This window comes from Lates calcarifer, unplaced genomic scaffold, assembly GCF_001640805.2.
Source record: "Lates calcarifer isolate ASB-BC8 unplaced genomic scaffold, TLL_Latcal_v3 _unitig_5444_quiver_468, whole genome shotgun sequence".
Classification (NCBI taxonomy): Eukaryota; Metazoa; Chordata; class Actinopteri; family Centropomidae; genus Lates; species Lates calcarifer.
In genome coordinates, this window is record NW_026117523.1 from 483,187 (window position 1) to 503,088 (window position 19,902).

Consider the following 19,902-nt stretch of genomic DNA (forward strand, 5'->3'; position numbering starts at 1 on the left):
ATTATTTAGTGACTGAGAAACATTAGTATGTTATCACATGGTGATTTTGAGCTGTTAATGAATTTACATGTTTTTCCTGATGGATGTTCATTGTTAGAATGAAGGGATGCTGAGATAGTATTTCAATAGTTAAGTAGGATTCTGTGTTATCTGCTGCAGGATTCTTTAGTTTATCCAAACAAAGTGTTTTTGGAGCTTTGTTGAAAGTAAAACTGAAGGGAATCCCTGATCTTCAGGATATAAAGCTACAACTGCTTTGGTCAGCTCACCAGGTTTATATACAAACAGTTGCTGATGACACAAATGAAACATCAACAGACACCGCCTAAACTATTCTATCAAAGAGGGTGGAGTTGATAAACTGCAGACAGTCAATGCAATAGAGCACAGGTCAACAGCTCAGCACAGATTGCATTGTCTGACATGACTCCACAGGTGAATCACCTCTGAAACAGTTTAACACCCCTGAGCCTTCACGAAGGAGGACTGTTGTAGCCTCGGGCTTAGCTAGCTGTTCCTAATAAACTGGACTCTCAAGGTCAAATGTAGCTCACATTTGCACTGTTCCATTTTTGGACTGAATCTGTCACTGAATTTGTGGCCACAGTCTCTGTGTATTTAGCCTCTGATTTACCTAGTGGCTCATTGCTCAGTCAGAGTCCGGACTGAACCTGCAGGTTTCATCCATCCATTTGATTTTCCAGTGCTGATAACTCAGAGTCTGAGACATGACCCAGTGTTTGTTTAATGTGACAGATGTTTCCACAGGTGACAAGAAACACCTGGACCCATTAACAGAGCCGCAGACCACAGAGGATACACAGCAGTCATCATCAGCCGATGGAACAGACCCACAGGTTAGCTGACGGATGTAATGAGTTTACACTCAGGCACCACATTCTCATATTAAAATGGGTTTTAATGTTTTCATTTCTGTGGGAAGTGACAGAGGCAGCTTCATTTCACAGACATTTAGAACCAGTTACAGTTTCAACACATACACAAACATCTTTTCCCAGACCTTGTATCTGATCTGAGCTCTCTGTCTCTCTCCACAGGCTGCAGACTCAGAGACTCAGAAGAGTTCACAGTTCTCCAACAGTGACGAGGAAAAACCCTCACAGGAGGATCTGAAAGTCAGTCAGCTGTCTCCCTCTCCTCCTCAGAGTGACACCACTGAAGCAAAGGTAAGAATAGAGACAGGTAAATGTCATTTCTATTGACTGATATGTATGAAATCAAAAAAAGAAAGAAAGAGGAAACCTTCATCAAAAACTCTTTTAAAAACAAACTGTAGAAAAATGACCAGGCAACACAAGAACTTATCAAGAGATAATCAGTGTTATTCACCTCACCTGTGAGTCGTCATAATGTTTTAGTCAGTTCTAGTTATATTTTAAGGTAGTGAGTTCAAGGACTCAACTCTCACTTCAACACATCTCCAGAGTTAATTTCTCAGTCTGTTTCTCTTCATTCAAAGTTCTCTGTTCAACCCAGACTTTCTGGGTGTCCACAGTAACTCTGAACTATTTGACTTTCTTCATTCTCAGTCAGAATATTAAAGGTTTGTCAGACTGAGACTCTGACTGGCTCAATGGGCAGTGATCACTACATCAGTGTTGTGTTGCAGAGACAACACTGCCACCTTGAGCTGCAGAAGTGAACAGTACTGAATCTCAGTAAGATGGGAAATGACTGAGGTCTGATGCTCACACCTCCTCAGTCCTGACAACATGTAGTGTGGGCCTGTGTGTTTAAATTATTAGTTTAATTCAATGAATCCAAATTTAGAACATACAGATGTGGTTTGTGGGTGAAACTGATCTTTCTACATTTTTCTACATTGTGATTTGTTAAACACAACAGTGCTTCCAAAGTGTGTATGTTATCAACACCACATTAAAAGAAACACACACCAATGAGTTCAAACCACACCACTGTTTACTTACATATCTCAAGTCTCCAGCCAAACAGCTGTGAGTTTGACAAATGAATGAACTAACTCGTTGATGTTTTGTGCTTCAGATTCCAGCAAACATGAAACCAGAGGAACTGACTGCGAGGCTTCAGGAACTGCAGGGGCTTATACCAGAGGATTGTATGAAGGGTATGTACAGTCATTGTTTCAATTTAATGTGTTTTTTTCCCTGAAATATTTATTATCAAATGCTTCATCATCACGTGTCATCAGATTTCAACAGATGTGTAACTCATGAACAAATAACGTCTGTTCTATGTGTAGCTGCAGAACGTTTGGTGAAGGACTACGATACAAAGATCCCAGGAGATTCAGAACATCTCTCACAGTTCTTCACTTGTTTGAAGGACTTCATGGAGTCAAACCAGAAATCTGACAAAGGTTTTTAATCATTATTTTTAACTCTACTATAGTTTACAACAGACATTAATTCTCTAACATCGCCCTCTCAGAAACAGAAGTGTCTGTTCTCACAGGACAAACTGGAGATTGTGTTTTCATTTAGTCAGCAGCTGTTGTTTCTGTGTTGTCAGTGTTAGAGGTTTCTGTCAGTCCACACTGACCTGAAGGTGTTTTACTGTAGACTGCCACAGTCCATATCCACACTGTTTCTCTGCCTGTCCCACAGGAACATGAAAAGACCACTGAGACCGATTTCTCTTTCTCTGCCAATAACATGTGGTCAGAGACCTTTGAGTTTCAGTCATTTCAAACTTCAGTAACATGATTAACCTTATCAACAGGTAAAACAGAGTATGTCACACATCAATTTACATGAAGGAAAAACAAAGTATGTAACAATCTGATGAATTTACATAAAATCCAGGCTTAAATATATATATATAAGACCCCATGACAAAATAAGCCACCACCTTTGACAGAGGACTAAATACACAAAAACACATGCAAGAAAAACTAAAACTCTCCATGGTGCATAATGAGCTGTTGACCTGGACAAAGTAGAACAGGTGTAAACAGGTGTTTCAAACTGTTTGATGTGAACCTCAGGAGGTTTACAGTCTGTACAGATCCTCAGACCTGTGGACTGAATAGAAAAAACAGAGGAAATGCCGTCCAGGAACTGATGCAGCTGTCAGTGAGAGTCATGTGGCTGATGAACCTGAAGTGGGAGGATTCCTTATAAAAGACGCACTGACTTACTGAACTTGACAGTCCACTCTGTTGCAGGTATGGATGATCTGGAAAACAGCTCTTCAGGTAGGGACGCTTCTCCTCAGATTATTTAGTGACTGAGAAACATTAGTATGTTATCACATGGTGATTTTGAGCTGTTAATGAATTTACATGTTTTTCCTGATGGATGTTCATTGTTAGAATGAAGGGATGCTGAGATAGTATTTCAATAGTTAAGTAGGATTCTGTGTTATCTGCTGCAGGATTCTTTAGTTTATCCAAACAAAGTGTTTTTGGAGCTTTGTTGAAAGTAAAACTGAAGGGAATCCCTGATCTTCAGGATATAAAGCTACAACTGCTTTGGTCAGCTCACCAGGTTTATATACAAACAGTTGCTGATGACACAAATGAAACATCAACAGACACCGCCTAAACTATTCTATCAAAGAGGGTGGAGTTGATAAACTGCAGACAGTCAATGCAATAGAGCACAGGTCAACAGCTCAGCACAGATTGCATTGTCTGACATGACTCCACAGGTGAATCACCTCTGAAACAGTTTAACACCCCTGAGCCTTCACGAAGGAGGACTGTTGTAGCCTCGGGCTTAGCTAGCTGTTCCTAATAAACTGGACTCTCAAGGTCAAATGTAGCTCACATTTGCACTGTTCCATTTTTGGACTGAATCTGTCACTGAATTTGTGGCCACAGTCTCTGTGTATTTAGCCTCTGATTTACCTAGTGGCTCATTGCTCAGTCAGAGTCCGGACTGAACCTGCAGGTTTCATCCATCCATTTGATTTTCCAGTGCTGATAACTCAGAGTCTGAGACATGACCCAGTGTTTGTTTAATGTGACAGATGTTTCCACAGGTGACAAGAAACACCTGGACCCATTAACAGAGCCGCAGACCACAGAGGATACACAGCAGTCATCATCAGCCGATGGAACAGACCCACAGGTTAGCTGACGGATGTAATGAGTTTACACTCAGGCACCACATTCTCATATTAAAATGGGTTTTAATGTTTTCATTTCTGTGGGAAGTGACAGAGGCAGCTTCATTTCACAGACATTTAGAACCAGTTGCAGTTTCAACACATACACAAACATCTTTTGCCAGACCTTGTATCTGATCTGAGCTCTCTGTCTCTTTCCACAGGCTGCAGACTCAGAGACTCAGAGATCCTCACAGGGAGACTCTCAGGATTCTGGACAGAAGACAAAGGGGATTTTAAAGTCACTCTTCTCTTGGTTATTGCCAAAATCTTCACGTCATGTGAACAGATCTGATGACGCGCAGGAGGTAAAATGATCCTTCTTTAGAGAGGTATTCTCACTACTGTGGGGCAGCTTTGTCTCCTGTTCTCTGTTTCCTTCAGTTTCTAGCAGAGGCAGCAGCTTCTCCACATGGATGTCGTCCACCTGATGCAGCAGCAACCGCTGTACCAGGTGGAGGTGCTGGTTCAGGACAAATGCAGGCCTTAGAGTCAGTGTTGTGGAGAAAACTGTGTTGAACAGTTATTCCATGTTTCCAAATGTTTCCTTGAATCTGATCTGAGCTCTCTGTCTCTCTCCACAGGCTGCAGACTCAGAGACTCAGAGATCCTCACAGGGAGACTCTCAGAATTCTGGACAGAAGAGTTCACAGTTCTCCAACAGTGACGAGGAAAAACCCTCACAGGAGGATCTGAAAGTCAGTCAGCTGTCTCCCTCTCCTCCTCAGAGTGACACCACTGAAGCAAAGGTAAGAATAGAGACAGGTAAATGTCATTTCTATTGACTGATTTGTATGAAATCAAAAAAAAAGAAAGAAAGAAAAAAAGAGGAAACCTTCATCAAAAACTCTTTTTAAAACAAACTGTAGAAAAATGACCAGGCAACACAAGAACTTATCAAGAGATAATCAGTGTTATTCACCTCACCTGTGAGTCGTCATAATGTTTTAGTCAGTTCTAGTTATATTTTAAGGTAGTGAGTTCAAGGACTCAACTCTCACTTCAACACATCTCCAGAGTTAATTTCTCAGTCTGTTTCTCTTCATTCAAAGTTCTCTGTTCAACCCAGACTTTCTGGGTGTCCACAGTAACTCTGAACTATTTGACTTTCTTCATTCTCAGTCAGAATATTAAAGGTTTGTCAGACTGAGACTCTGACTGGCTCAATGGGCAGTGATCACTACATCAGTGTTGTGTTGCAGAGACAACACTGCCACCTTGAGCTGCAGAAGTGAACAGTACTGAATCTCAGTAAGATGGGAAATGACTGAGGTCTGATGCTCACACCTCCTCAGTCCTGACAACATGTAGTGTGGGCCTGTGTGTTTAAATTATTAGTTTAATTCAATGAATCCAAATTTAGAACATACAGATGTGGTTTGTGGGTGAAACTGATCTTTCTACATTTTTCTACATTGTGATTTGTTAAACACAACAGTGCTTCCAAAGTGTGTATGTTATCAACACCACATTAAAAGAAACACACACCAATGAGTTCAAACCACACCACTGTTTACTTACATATCTCAAGTCTCCAGCCAAACAGCTGTGAGTTTGACAAATGAATGAACTAACTCGTTGATGTTTTGTGCTTCAGATTCCAGCAAACATGAAACCAGAGGAACTGACTGCGAGGCTTCAGGAACTGCAGGGGCTTATACCAGAGGATTGTATGAAGGGTATGTACAGTCATTGTTTCAATTTAATGTGTTTTTTTCCCTGAAATATTTATTATCAAATGCTTCATCATCACGTGTCATCAGATTTCAACAGATGTGTAACTCATGAACAAATAACGTCTGTTCTATGTGTAGCTGCAGAACGTTTGGTGAAGGACTACGATACAAAGATCCCAGGAGATTCAGAACATCTCTCACAGTTCTTCACTTGTTTGAAGGACTTCATGGAGTCAAACCAGAAATCTGACAAAGGTTTTTAATCATTATTTTTAACTCTACTATAGTTTACAACAGACATTAATTCTCTAACATCGCCCTCTCAGAAACAGAAGTGTCTGTTCTCACAGGACAAACTGGAGATTGTGTTTTCATTTAGTCAGCAGCTGTTGTTTCTGTGTTGTCAGTGTTAGAGGTTTCTGTCAGTCCACACTGACCTGAAGGTGTTTTACTGTAGACTGCCACAGTCCATATCCACACTGTTTCTCTGCCTGTCCCACAGGAACATGAAAAGACCACTGAGACCGATTTCTCTTTCTCTGCCAATAACATGTGGTCAGAGACCTTTGAGTTTCAGTCATTTCAAACTTCAGTAACATGATTAACCTCATCAGATTCAAAAAGGGACATGGAAGGATTCAGACTGAGGAAAATACTATTGAACCCCAACCTCATCCTTTTTGGCATCGCATTTGTATTTCTCATGGACATCAGCTCCATATGTTCTGACATAAAACAATAATGTCTTTTGGCCTCAGCTGTCCAAGATCATCCTGGGACTGCTAACAAACAGACAGCATTTTCTAAAACAATGCTTCTCTAACAGTACACATGTATCCAATCTACATTTGTTTAAAGGTTTGTTTACTTTTCTAATAAAATATTAGGAAAGAAACACAAGAGAACTCATCTAGAAAAGTCTGGGAAACCCAATCAACAAGGTGAGTGTCACTCTCAGGTGACTTCATTTAGCTTTTTATGAATGTATGTTAACAGTGTGTTTGTCTTTCAGTAAAGAACAGAGCATTGTGGTATCCAGTCACAGTGAAAGTCTTCTGTGAAGTTACTGGACAAACCTTTGGCGCTCATGAGACGATACTGCAGCAGGTGAAGAAAAAAGGCTTGACATCAACACAGGTGAAGATCACCACAGACCTGCAGGAATGTGACGTCATCATCGTCTTCTGTCCAATCGTATCTCGTGCTGGATCAGATGTGAAGGCAGCCACGAGAAATATGTCAGGTAAATTAATCTGTTCACCTGTTCCAGGTCAGTGCAGGAACCAAACTCTACAGGTCATGATTTAACTCAGTAACAGGTGTGTTTGTTTTTGACTTGGCTGACGATAACAGCTGGTGACAGCAGAGGAGGAGAATAAAGAGTCAAGACAGGACAGGTGATCTATCCACCACTGGACTCCAGGGAAGGGAAGATAGTGAGTTAGTAACATGTATTTATGGGATATGAATCTATGCTGGCAGAGAGAGAGAGAGAGTCCTTGTTAGAGGTTGTCCTTGCTACCTGCATCTTTGTTACCTGTGTTTTATTGTTATCTGTAACAAGCTGTACCTTCTGTTCCTGACAGGAAGTCCAGCTCTGACCTGTACCTCCTGTTCCTCTCTTCTCTCTGCAGGTAGTAAACCTATCATCCTGGTTCTGATGCATCACACCCGCAAACCAGATCATTCAACCGGGGGAAAGATGTGGTCTGAAACCTTTCCAGGAATCGTGTTGGAGGTTAATGTTCTCTACCACGAGACTGAGAGTGGATTACTGACATGTTCAGAAAATGATAAGGCCATCAAAAAAATACGAAAAGAGCTGAAGAAACACCAGGTGTTGAGACTTTGACTTTCCGTTAGTGGTTTTCATTCCTGAAATTTGAACAAGGGCAACAATCAAATACTTTAATCAGAGAGATCAATGGATCAATAAGTTATATTATATATTAAATATACATTACCAGTCAAAAGTGTGGACACCTTTTCATTTTCTACTTTTTATCACTTTCTACATTGTAGATTAATATTGAAGACATCGAAACTATGACAGAACACATATGGGATTATGTAGTGAACAAAAAAGTGTTTAACAAACCAGAATATGTTTTAGACTCTTTAAAGACGCCACTTTTTGCTTTGATGACAGCTTTACACTCCTTTAGCATCAATCTCTAAAATATCTTGTAGATACATAAAATAAAAATGCCTTGAATGAGTAGAATAAAAAGTTGATTATAAATCTTGGATGTGATATAACGTAATTATGACCAAAAGTAAAAAATGACGACAGTGAGAGTGTTTGTCTATAAATACAACAGCAGAAGCTGAGCAGCAGATGTGGACACTGAGCTGTGTTTAGGTTCACCTCTTTCTGAATGACCTCAGACACATGTTTAATAATTGTACTGATCAGATCACACACAGTAAACTGACTGTCAGAGATCTGAGAGGAGGTCATTTCCTGTTTGTTAAACATGGTGAACATGTTAGATGTGATAATGTCATAAATAAAATGTTACAAAGCCACAACCAGTTTGTATCTCATCACCATCTTTAATGCCTCCCATGAGTTTATAGTACCACACCCTAACCCTAACCACCCTCAGTGATAAGATCCAGCTGATAATCCAGACCTTCCATCTCCATGGCTCCTTGTTCTTCTCTTATCTTTAGTCACAACTGTCTCATTCAGTTTCTACACTAAACTGGGTCAAAGTATTAGTGGATATTTCACACCTCAAATTAAATACACCAGACAGTTCAGAAAACACAGACTCTGCTGTGAAGTGATGTTTAGCTGCACTGAACAACCCTGTCTCCTCAAAGGACTGTTAGACACAACTGAAACAGCACATATGTTTGATTGGAAACACCACCTCTGTTATTATTGATAGGGTGATCAATGAACAGATGTGTCCAGCTGCAGACGACCTTTCTGTACTATACTGTTTCAGTGTTGTTGTAGGTGATGTGTTTCAGCAGAGGACAGGAACTGTTGGTGGCTCCATTGTGCCAATAAAACAAGAGAAAATGATACTGTAGATCTTGTATTTTATCAGTATTTTAAAGAGTCAGGACCAGCTTCAGACTCTGTGTCTCTGTTGGAATCAGCAGCTGCTGTAGAACTGAACTCAAACCCATTGAAGCTGAAACCCAGAGCACAGGTGACTGAATGAGTCCCAGAGGGCAGCACCTCTTCTTCTTCTGTCATGGACAGAGGTCCAGCTCAGTCTGATCCTCTGACAGGATCAAAATACCTGAACCAGGACACAGACTGAGGCTTCATCCAGCTGTTAACCTCATTAACAGTTCCTCATGTCGTTCAGCTGAGGACTCAGAAAACACCAGCATCATGAAGTCCCTGTAACTGGGTTTAAACAGCAGAAAAGAATCAGCTGAGATGAAGAAAAGTTAAACCTTTGTTCAGCCAGAAGAAGAGAGTTTAAAGTGACAGGCTGTCACAGTCTGATCTGAGGCTGTTTGTAGAACAAACCACATTAAATCCTCACACTGCTCTGACTGACTGGGTTCAACACCAACATGTCCAACACTGACTGAACTCACAGGTTGTGTATAAACTGACCCCACATGACATCCTCAGTCTTATCTGACGTGTCCTTTGATTTGCTCATCAAATCAAATCACAAATCATTTGTGATTTGTTAAACCATCAAATAACATTCACACCTGTTTCCATCATATAATGATTATTATGAGGTGACACAGGAGCTTCAGTGCAGTGAAAACAAAGATTGGTTCTGTTCTAATCACTGAACATACAGCACGTGATATCAGTATGAATTCACAGAAAGAAACACAAATATCAGTGTGAGGACAGTCAGAGGTGGAAGTGGAGTTCAGGAGAACACTGAATGGTTTGATAAGGATGAACATGATGTGGATCAGATGCTGTGGCCTGATCTCAGTTAAACATTTGTGGGAGATGTTTTCAGACAGATCTCTCCACCTCCATCATCTCAACACCAAAGGAGAGAATATCTTTAGGAAGAATCATGTTCATCCTCCAGTAGAGTTCAGAGACCTGGAGGCTCACGGGAGAACACCTGACTGAAACACTTTATGGTGGTTTAAGTACTTTTGATAGAAAGAGTTATTTCAATAGTCCAGGCAGGTGGTGGTGAAAACAGGAGGAGCTGGTCTTGTTTTCATGTTAGTTTTTTAGATGAGCAACAATCAAATATCAAAGGCAGAGAAGAAGTCTTATTGTTGTAGATAGTCTGAGTCAAGTCCAAGTCTTCAGTCTGTTTCCAACTTAATGTCTGTCCACCTAACCCAGAAGAGAACCCAGACAGAACCCACGCAGGCACAGAGAGAACATGTAAACTCCACACAGAAAAACCTCGGGCTCGAACCTGGAACCGTCTCTCTGTGAGGCGACAGTGCTAACCGCCCCATGTTGGACTTATTGCCATCTGACTACATCAAAGTGGTGCTGTGAAAGGTTGTGAGGAAATATGTATGGATTGTAAACAGAGTTTAAGTGAATCAGAGTATCTGTTTTACATGAATATCACAGGCAACAACGATACAGAAAAGACCATTTGTCCTCAACAGTTTCCTCAAAGTTGTTAAAGGTGTTTGTGCCTGGAGTTGACAGCGTAGCCAATAAAGTTTTTTTGTAGGCCATCACCAAAGTCATATCAATGACAATGAGAAAATGTGGGAGAGATGGAGGAAACAGAGAGAGATGCACCAACAAAATGATCCTGTCAGGCAGGTACTGTATGACAGGTGTCCTCAGCTCAATAAAGCAGAATGTTCCTCTGAAAAGGAATGAGGAAATATTCAGGGGATAGTACCCTGCATTCCTACCTGGAAGGTAAGTAGGTTCGTAGGAAAGGAGTGGTGAAAGGAGGAGTTAGTCTCCCAGCTCTGTATTTAAACAGGTCAGGTATTACACCTGTCAGCTACAGCAGAGTCCTGCTTCCCTCTACAACAGGAAAGGTGAGTAAGTTCATATTTTCATATATCTGAAGACATACTGCAAATCAAATGCAACTCATACTTGCTTTACTTGGTTTGTCATGAATACAATATCTCTGGACATTAAATTATGGTTTATTTATTGGAATCTGTGAGAAACTTGGCAGTGCCATTACTAAGGAAATAACTGCTTTGTTTAAAAATCTTCTGTATGTGTTAATGTATGTCTGGATCAGGGCTTAACCTACCAAAGAGACCAGTTGTAAAATGTATAAACTCCAAAGAGAGGATGTTAACATCAGGCTGGGTCCAGCAGAACGTCCTAATACAACCAGAACAACACTGCAACTGTATTCTGTCCAGAATAGTTTCTTTGGCAATAATTTATTCTATTGACAAAATAAATATGATGCACAGTCAAAATGAAATGCAACACATAATCAGTCCACTCCACCATGTCGTTGTCATATGAAATCAGAGAAACCACTCCTTCAACTGACAGCAAGCAAAGCACAGCCAGAGGTGACCTGCTCATGTCAGCCCCACAGCTGACACACAGCCAAACTTTTTTCAGTTGTGTCAAAATTGTGTGTTTTTTGTCTCAATATTTCATCAAACCACTATTGTCGTCTTATCCTTTTGTGGCCCTATCAAGTGCCTCAGTTTCATACACGATCTCCTGCTAGCATCTAGTGGACATTTTGTGTTTTTACACATTGCTAACACTACTATGATTTTCTGCTCCATTTGGACCCAAAATGATATGTCCGAATGTCAGTGTCAAGTTTTGAGTGAATGTTTGAGCTTCAACCCAAGTTGTGTAACAATCACTAAATCTTCAAACTTTTTATTTCCACAACAACCTTATGACTTATGTCAGGCTAGCTGATCAACAGTAGATTGTTAGAGTGGTGCTGTAGAGCAGGAAATGTGGGGCTTTTTTGACCATGGAAAGGATATGCCTGAGCCACCTGTTGTACTGTCGCCCAGTGTTTGCACATGATGGGATTTGTTAGGTCTCTCTCTGTAAATATCATATTTTAAAGAGGACAGTCTAGACCTGCTCTGTATGAAAAGGGCCTTGAGATGACTTTTGTTGTGATTAGGTGATATATAAATAAAATTGCATTGAATTGAATTGTTGTGCAGCAGAACACAGAGGACTATCTTATAAACTTAAAGAGGTTATATAGGAAGAGACTTTGATAAATCAGATGGAGTCTGGTGAAGAGCCTTTTTGAGGCTGGTGGGCTGACATTCAGATGCTTTAGGTCTCAGCAATTGTTCTCAGAGTGAACTGGATGAGGTTAAGTTTAGGCTTAAAAGAAGTGACGCCACAGGGACAGCCGGTTGTGACATTTAGGCAGAGGACGCTCACGAGAAGGCTCCCAGTCCCTTTATTATTACCTTCTTGATTTATGTAGTGTCTGAAGTATGGTATGGTTTTCACTCTCTTAAGAATCTCTGAAGCTGCATATATGTTTTTCTATTCTTTGGGTTCATATTTAGGTTAATAGCTGTGAACGTAAATCTGTGAATGTAAATCTGTAAGTGTTAGGGATAACACCTCCTCTCTGTTTTTTGGAAAAGTGAGGTCATTGAGTGAGGTGCCAATGTCCCGCTATAGATCATGAAGACAACTAACATATATATATACTGATGTTTAGAGCTGTTAGGAGAGAGATCCATATTGGCTCGGATCCTCTCACAGGCTACTGCAGTGCTTGTTTTGTCACTTCTTTGTAATTAACTTCTATATACAAGCAAGCCAGTGTCAGCAGAGATCTCTTCGTCATCTTCACATCATCACCATCAAATATACCACATTTACTAATCTTTTCCTTGGAACTTCAACATAATCATCATATATTTTTTCATTTGTTTTACAGCTACAGATATTATGTTGCTTAACTGTTATACTTTTGTTTTCACTTTAAGTGTTAAAAGGTTTTAATAAATAATAGATCAGTGCTTCTCGTAGATCAAAACTTTAATAGGGTCGAATGGGGATATTTTTTGCATGTTCAAAGAAATATTGGTATGGTCCTAATTTTATTTCATAGATTAAACTCATATACCTCACCCAAAGCCTCTGTAAATGCGCAGTATTTTCAGCTGTCAAGGGGACCTGTCAGGGATCAGTGCACTACTATTTGTCTTGGCCATAAAGCCCTTATCCATTACACTGAAATCACTGGCATCAAAAAGTGGAGGAGGGGAGCACAGTGTATCTTAATATGAAGATGATTTAGTAATGTATGTATCAGACCCAGTTTTAAGTGTACCTCATATTATCCATACTTTGAGGAGATTTGGCACATTTCCTATGTATAAACTGAACTTTAGTAAAAGTGAATGTTAACCTGTTAACAACTTGGTATTTCAATTATAGGACAATGCCTTACTGATCCAAATGTCTAGAAATGGCTTTAAATATCTGAGCATTAATATGACAATGGACATGCAGAAGCAATTACATCAATAACAATAATAATAAGTAATACAAACTAATTCTCTTAATTTATCATGGCTTTATACACCATAACCACGCATTTGACTTTTTGCAGTCATTATGCTTTGTTTTTGATATCATCCATACTCACCAAGCCAACCCACCAATATTCACCCCCTGCAACCCAGCAACCCCAACCCCAACATAGACTGGAGAACACTGAGATTACACAGACACAGTAAGCAACTCAAGAGCAAGGGGCTCTTGACAAAGCATCAGCCACAGCATTCTCTTGTCCTTTGCTGTGGCGTTCATCTAAACAATATGATTGTAGGAACAAAAACCACTGCATCAGTCTGCAGTTAGTTCCTTAGTTCCAGACCCCCAAATGCCAAGACTGGTCACGTGAGGTCCTCAGCACCTCCTCCTGGAACTCCACTGGAACAACAATTTGGATAATACCAATAAAATGCTCCCCTTGAGGCACCCTCACCAGGACCTGATTTTACAGGAGGTAACCTCTTGTGGCACTCTTCCCATCACAGAGCGATGAACCAGCATGCTGCTCTGCCACCAGCTCACTGTGAGAAATATAAAAGAGTCCGGTATGGACACAGGGGAGGCCTCATTCCCGTCTGTACACTGCTCCACTTCTGGCTCTGAAAAGTCTAATGCAATACTGCAACCTCCTCCAGCCTCCACCTGTATATCAGGAGAAATAGAACAGGTAGAAATGACACCAGAAGAGCTGTCACAAGAGGGACTGACAGGACTGATATTCCTGGTGACGGGACGGATTATTGGACCAATAAGTGCTACAGGCTTAACCTGCGCACTACTGAACCCTCTTTTGATCCAGCCTTCACAGGACACTCGGCTTTCCAGTGCCCTCTGCCTTTGCAGTAGTTACTGGAATCACAATGTAATGGACTCTCTGAGGCCTTCTCTGACCATGGCAAGGACTAGCTGTCTCTTCCCACTGTTTACCCGCTGGCCGAAACCCACTGCCATCTCCCTGGAAACCAGAGTCATCCCAAACTCCGTTTGTATACACGATCACGTGTTCTTCACCTTATGTTCATTTACAAACATAAGAATATGACTGGGCACAGAGTTTTTAAATCACTCCAGAACAACCATCACAAAACTGGGGGACCGAGCATAGATTAGTGGACACATCAAACCCATGTGAAGGCCCAGCAAAACCTCCAGGAACCTGCCTCACACCATTCACATTACTTTAGCTTAACCTGTGCTCCTCCAGTTCCAACTTCTTAACTTCCATTTGCAGCAACAGTAACTCTCTCTGCTGTTCAAATGTTAAAACGGCACTCACTCCAACTTCACAAGAGGCAATCACTCTATACGAGTCTCCACCAGGAGCAACAGCAGGTCATTTTTGATGGAGAACACTCCCCTCTAACAGGTTCTCTTTTAAAATATTTTTCCTGTTTTCCTTCATCCATTTATCTCTGATGTCCATTTTAAAATGCTCTGCAATTTTCTCTAATTCCTCTCATGAACAACACTTCAGTGTCGGAGAACAACTCCTCTGACGGGCCTTTCAAAAATTCTTCTACCAGATCCATAACTGAGAAAGAAAAGTGTTAACCTTACCTGTCTGATTTCACACAAAGTGACAAATATCACCAGCAGCTTGAGCTTCAGAGATCCACACAGTCACACACCACCACAGCTCCGACCCTCTATCTGCCTGACCAGAAACTAAGTAATGCCGCTTTTCCATTACACAGTTTTAGTACTATTTGCCTCTATTAAACACCTACTCGACTATGGTTGTTTTCCATTACAGTTGGGTACCACCTCAGCATGGGTGGGGTCATCATAGCAAGGTGGCCTGAAACTCCTGTAACGTCATTTGTATGCAACACAAACACAACACAATAATAAAAACATGTGGTTTCTGTTGCCAGGTTTTTAAAATGGTGGGTTTGATTCTTGTGAAGGAGTCGCTCTCATGACTCATCCAGTGACGTCACTCCCTGGCCAATCAGGGGCCTGTGGTCTGTTGACGTTACATTTTTGGCTTGAAGTAGGTACTACAAAAGTACCTGGTACCATGTACTACCACCTAATGGAAAACCCTAAAAATCGAGTAGAGTCGAGTCAAGTAGATCCAAGCAGGTGCTAGTGGAAAAGCACTATAAGATCCCCTCTGGTCTTCAGGTGTTATTTGTAGTGGGTACTTACGCACTACATCCCACAAGCCCAGTGAAGCGACAATGCAGCAACTCTCCCTGCAGCTTCAGACGTGCCCCTGAGAAAACTGCTCCAACCAATTTCATCACCACAGTGACAAATCCCCCCCCAGTGAACTCGGGGAATTTGTTCCTGAGCCAAACAGGGACAGAACAGTAGCAAGGTTATGTCTCCAGGACCAGCAGAGCCCAGTGGAAACAAAATCACCACCTATCTTGGCAACACAAACATCAGAATGAAACAAACAGATATGTCAGTACAGCTGCTAAACCAAAACAACCAGATGGCTTACTTACCACACCTGTCCATGTCTCCCACTGCGCATTCACAAAACCGCTGCACGGGCAAACTACAACCCAGTGTCGATGTCACACTGACACAACAACTAAGTAACTGTCTCACTCACAAAACTTCCCTTCCACTCATCAAACAATTTACTCCCAGCTGAACCAGCAGCACTACACAGATCTACACTGGGGAACAGGGAACAGATGATTGGCACAGCCTGGCTCTAGAGCTGTGACAAGGAATGGAGACAGTACGAGTTGGCATTTTAAAGTAAAGAATATTCTATTTACAAAAGAGTAAATGAATTAGTCTGAGACTTAGACTTAGACAGACTTTATTGATCCCTTGGGATGACTCCTCAGGGAAATTAAGTTTCCAGCAGCTTATACAGACAGAGCCACAGCACACAGGGCAGTTGCAATGACAGTTTGCAAAAGACAGACGAGAATAATCAATCTAACCAAAAATACAAGGCAACTAAGGATAACAAAAATCAGGTCGGCTGGAAACAGGAACCATCCCCAGCGACAAAGACTCCAGAATGAGCACACACCGGGCCCAGGTGTGGCTCATTCAGCTGATGACCCTCCGCCCACCGTCACAAAGGAAAACTACAGGAACAAAACAACAGGGACACCTAGTGTCCAGGTGGAGGAGTCATCATAAAAAGGAAAACACTTCACTTGTTCTTGGCAGAAAAACTGAACTGAATCAAAGTGAATGTGCTCCCCACATCTATTTCAATGTATCCCACTTCTTCCTAAATCTTTCTTCAATCTATTGATTAGGCCTTCATTTAATTTATGTGGGAAGATAAGAAACCAAAACATGTTTAGAACTGCCACAGAGGCCTAAATTACAAGGTGGCTTATAGCTCCTTAGATACAGGTAGTGATGATTAAGTAACTGGGAGTTTTTATTTTCCAGCTGAACTTTATCGACACCATGGCCTCATGTGGTGAAGATACCATAGAGACTGCAGCTGTGGGAAGACCGTTCCAGCTCGGCATGCTGTATGACTGCCGGAAGGATGCTCTCATTCCAGGTCAGACCTCATGGATGTGTTGAATATCTCACTTCCTCTTTACTGTGAATTAAAGAGTAAATAAACCAATACACAGTTTAAAAAGTATTGTGACACATACTTCAGAAGCTGCAATAGATATAATCTGGAAAACAGAATGTTAAACTGCTCACTGTTACACATTTAACTGTGGCATTTCAAGTCTTTGACTTTTCACTGTATCATTAATTGGTCAACAGGTGTAACCTTATGGGATCTAAAGGAGCTACAAAAGAATACAAGTGTGCAACAACAAATAATACTGAGTTTAATGTCACAGCATCAGATTCGATTGAGGAGAAGTCCAATTTGTTAAAGATCTCTGGCTCTCTTAAACTGAGTCTGTTGGGAGGACTGGTGAACGTGAGAGGATCAGCAAAATATTTCCAAGACACAAAGAAATCTCAGAAACAAGCTCGAGTGACTCTTCAGTACAACGCAACAACAAAGTTTGAAACACTGACAATGTCTCACCTGGCTCATGGACAGGTATCTCATCCTAATGTGTTTGAAGACGACACTGCCACTCACGTGGTCACAGCCATCCTGTACGGAGCTGGAGCTTACTTTGTGTTTGACAGAGAATCATCATCAGAGGACGAGACAAAACAAGTGGAGGGAGAAGCTAACCTCACCTTCAACAAGCTGAAATTCCTCACAGTAGATGCTGAGGCTTCACTCAACATGGATGACAAAGAGAGAGCAGCAGTAGAAAAATTTAGCTGCACGTTTCCACGGAGACTTCAAGCTACCCTCCAACCCAACGTCCTTCACTGATGCTGTGAAAGTTTACAGGACCCTTCCTGACCTGCTGGGACAGGATGGAGAACATGCTGTTCCTCTCAGGGTGTGGCTGTACCCTCTGGTGAAGCTGGATTCAAGAGCGGCAAGACTCCAAAGAGACATCAGCCGTGCTCTCATCACGTGCTCATCAGAAACTATAGAGAGTTTAAACAGGACAGAGATGAGATGCAGCGACCTCCTGAAAGACACCGCAGCAACAACATTTCCTGCCATGGAGAAGAAGGTTCAGGATTTGATGCAGATGTGTTGCCAGTACAAGCTTGACTTCATGCAGAAGCTCGGGTCAGTGCTTCCTTCAATCCGAGGGGGTGGGAAAGAGGAGAGTGTCCTTGAGGAAATCCTTAAGGCTCATGAGAGGTCACCATTCAACAACAAAGACCTGGATCAGTGGCTAAAACCAAAGGGAAGGAATCAGATACTCTGAAATCCTTCCTTAAACAGCTGGACAAACTAGGAGTGAAAATGGAAGACCATCTGGATGACCTGTTGTCTGATTTAGACGTCAGAAATGTTGTGTGCTTTTCATTTACCTCTGTAGACCAGGCCTGATGCTTTCCTGGTCAAACTGTCCAATTCATCTCAGACCAGCAGGAATGGTGGACTCTGCTGGATCCTCTGATCTACAGGACACAAACCACAAACTGGCTCTCCAGTGATACTCGACAGACAATGAGGGAAACGACTGAAACTGTTTGGAGAACTGGAAGAAGTCCAGCAACAGTGGATGACACCAAATTCATAGTTACATCAAATATGCTGAGAGTCATCCTGGAGCGTGTATTTTCATATATGAAGACGGGGTGTGATGATGCAGTCTGCTTTGTTTCTCCATCAAAACCTGCTACTCCATCCACCACTGCATCACATGACAGCTTCACAGTTACAGTATCTGAACCAGACTCTGTCACTGTAGAGTACACATAGACTACAGACAGAAACAGCAGCAGGACACTGAATGGACATCTCACCCAGTGAAGAAGAACCAAGAGACAGTAACTCTGTCAGGACTAAAGCCAGACACTGAGTATGAGATCAGAGCCACAGCTGTGGGTAAACTCAGCTATGCTGTCAGCAGTGATGTCTGCAGGGCTGTAACCCTCACAGCAGTTGCTCCACCCACTCAGGTAAAAGACACTGAAGTGAAAGCAAACTCCATCACTCTGACATGGAGCAACCCGTCTGTCCAATGCTGTGAATCTGTGAAAGGATACATCATTGAATTCAGAGAGGAAACAGGCAGTCCAGTGGCAGAGTAAAGAGGACCAGAGAGGAGGTCTACACATTCACTCTGAACAGCCTTAAACAGGATACAGTCTACTCCATCAGGGATGTGCACAGATGGGAGGTGTTGGAGTAAGTCAGGCCTGGTGAAGAACTCAATGTTAAACTAAGAAAGAACCACTGGATGCAAAGAAGTTCACACTCATCCAAGGTAATCCACCAGTCTACCTACTTAAAACTGAAACCAGCAGGAGTTGGTCAGGTCAATAAAAAGGTTTTTGGAAGCGCACCAACCGGAAAGCAATCAAACAAAACCATTATGGTTGTAGGTGCAACTGGATCTGGCAAGACCACCCTCATCAACGGCATGATCAACTACATTCTTGGAGTCGATTGGGAGGACAACTGGAGATTTAAACTGATAATGAAGAAACCAATAAAACACAAGCCTGCAGTCAGACGTCAGAGGTGACAGCCTACCAGATTTACCACACAGATGGTTTCCAAGTTCCCTACTCTCTCACAATCATCGACACTCCAGGGTTTGGGGACACCAGAGGAATCAAACAAGACAAAGAAATAACAGAAAAAATAAGAACAGTTTTCTCAGTCAATGGTGGAATTGATAGCATTGATGCAGTGTGCTTTGTAGTGCAGTCTGCTTTAGCTGTCTGACACACACACAGAGATACATCTTTGAAGCCATCCTCTCCATTTTTGGGAAGGACATTGCCAGCAACATCATTGTTCTGGTCACCTTTGCCGATGGCAAGTCACCCCCAGTCTGGAGGCCATCAAAGCTGCCAACATCCCATGTGCCACAAAGGAAGACGGGTCTATTCTCAATTTTAAATTCAACAACTCTGTCCTCTTTGCCGAAAACACAGGAGTCAAGCATGAGGACAACTTTGACTACATGTTCTGGAAAATGGGGAAAGCCAGCATGAATACATTCTTCACTCATCTAAATACAATGCAACCTCAGAGTCTGACCCTGACAAAGGAGGTTCTCCAAGAGCGCAAACAGCTTGAGGCGACTGTTGAGGGGCTGCAGCCAATGATTCGACAAGGTCTGTCAAAACTGGAGGAAATAAACAGCACAAAAGCTGCACTGGAAAACC

The 19,902-nt window shown here is 41.8% G+C and overlaps 1 protein-coding gene and 2 pseudogenes across 1 annotated transcript in view; all 3 read left to right on the forward strand.

The window, feature by feature from the left end:
* Positions 1-8,369, forward strand: part of LOC108874507 (uncharacterized) — a 40,829-nt gene extending 32,460 nt beyond the window's left edge. The window contains exons 23-34 of the mRNA XM_051068893.1: positions 769-857; positions 1,059-1,187; positions 2,026-2,107; positions 2,243-2,359; positions 3,985-4,073; positions 4,275-4,418; positions 4,695-4,859; positions 5,708-5,789; positions 5,925-6,041; positions 6,674-6,727; positions 6,799-7,029; positions 7,421-8,369. Of these exons, the coding sequence (XP_050924850.1) occupies positions 769-857; positions 1,059-1,187; positions 2,026-2,107; positions 2,243-2,359; positions 3,985-4,073; positions 4,275-4,418; positions 4,695-4,859; positions 5,708-5,789; positions 5,925-6,041; positions 6,674-6,727; positions 6,799-7,029; positions 7,421-7,638 (1,517 nt within the window). The 3' untranslated portion in view covers positions 7,639-8,369. The remainder of the gene's footprint in view (positions 1-768; positions 858-1,058; positions 1,188-2,025; positions 2,108-2,242; positions 2,360-3,984; positions 4,074-4,274; positions 4,419-4,694; positions 4,860-5,707; positions 5,790-5,924; positions 6,042-6,673; positions 6,728-6,798; positions 7,030-7,420) is intronic.
* Positions 8,370-10,725: 2,356 nt separating this feature from the next.
* Positions 10,726-17,984, forward strand: LOC108874495 (verrucotoxin subunit beta-like; annotated as a pseudogene).
* Positions 17,985-18,965: 981 nt separating this feature from the next.
* Positions 18,966-19,851, forward strand: LOC108874496 (uncharacterized; annotated as a pseudogene).
* Positions 19,852-19,902: the final 51 nt, after the last annotated feature.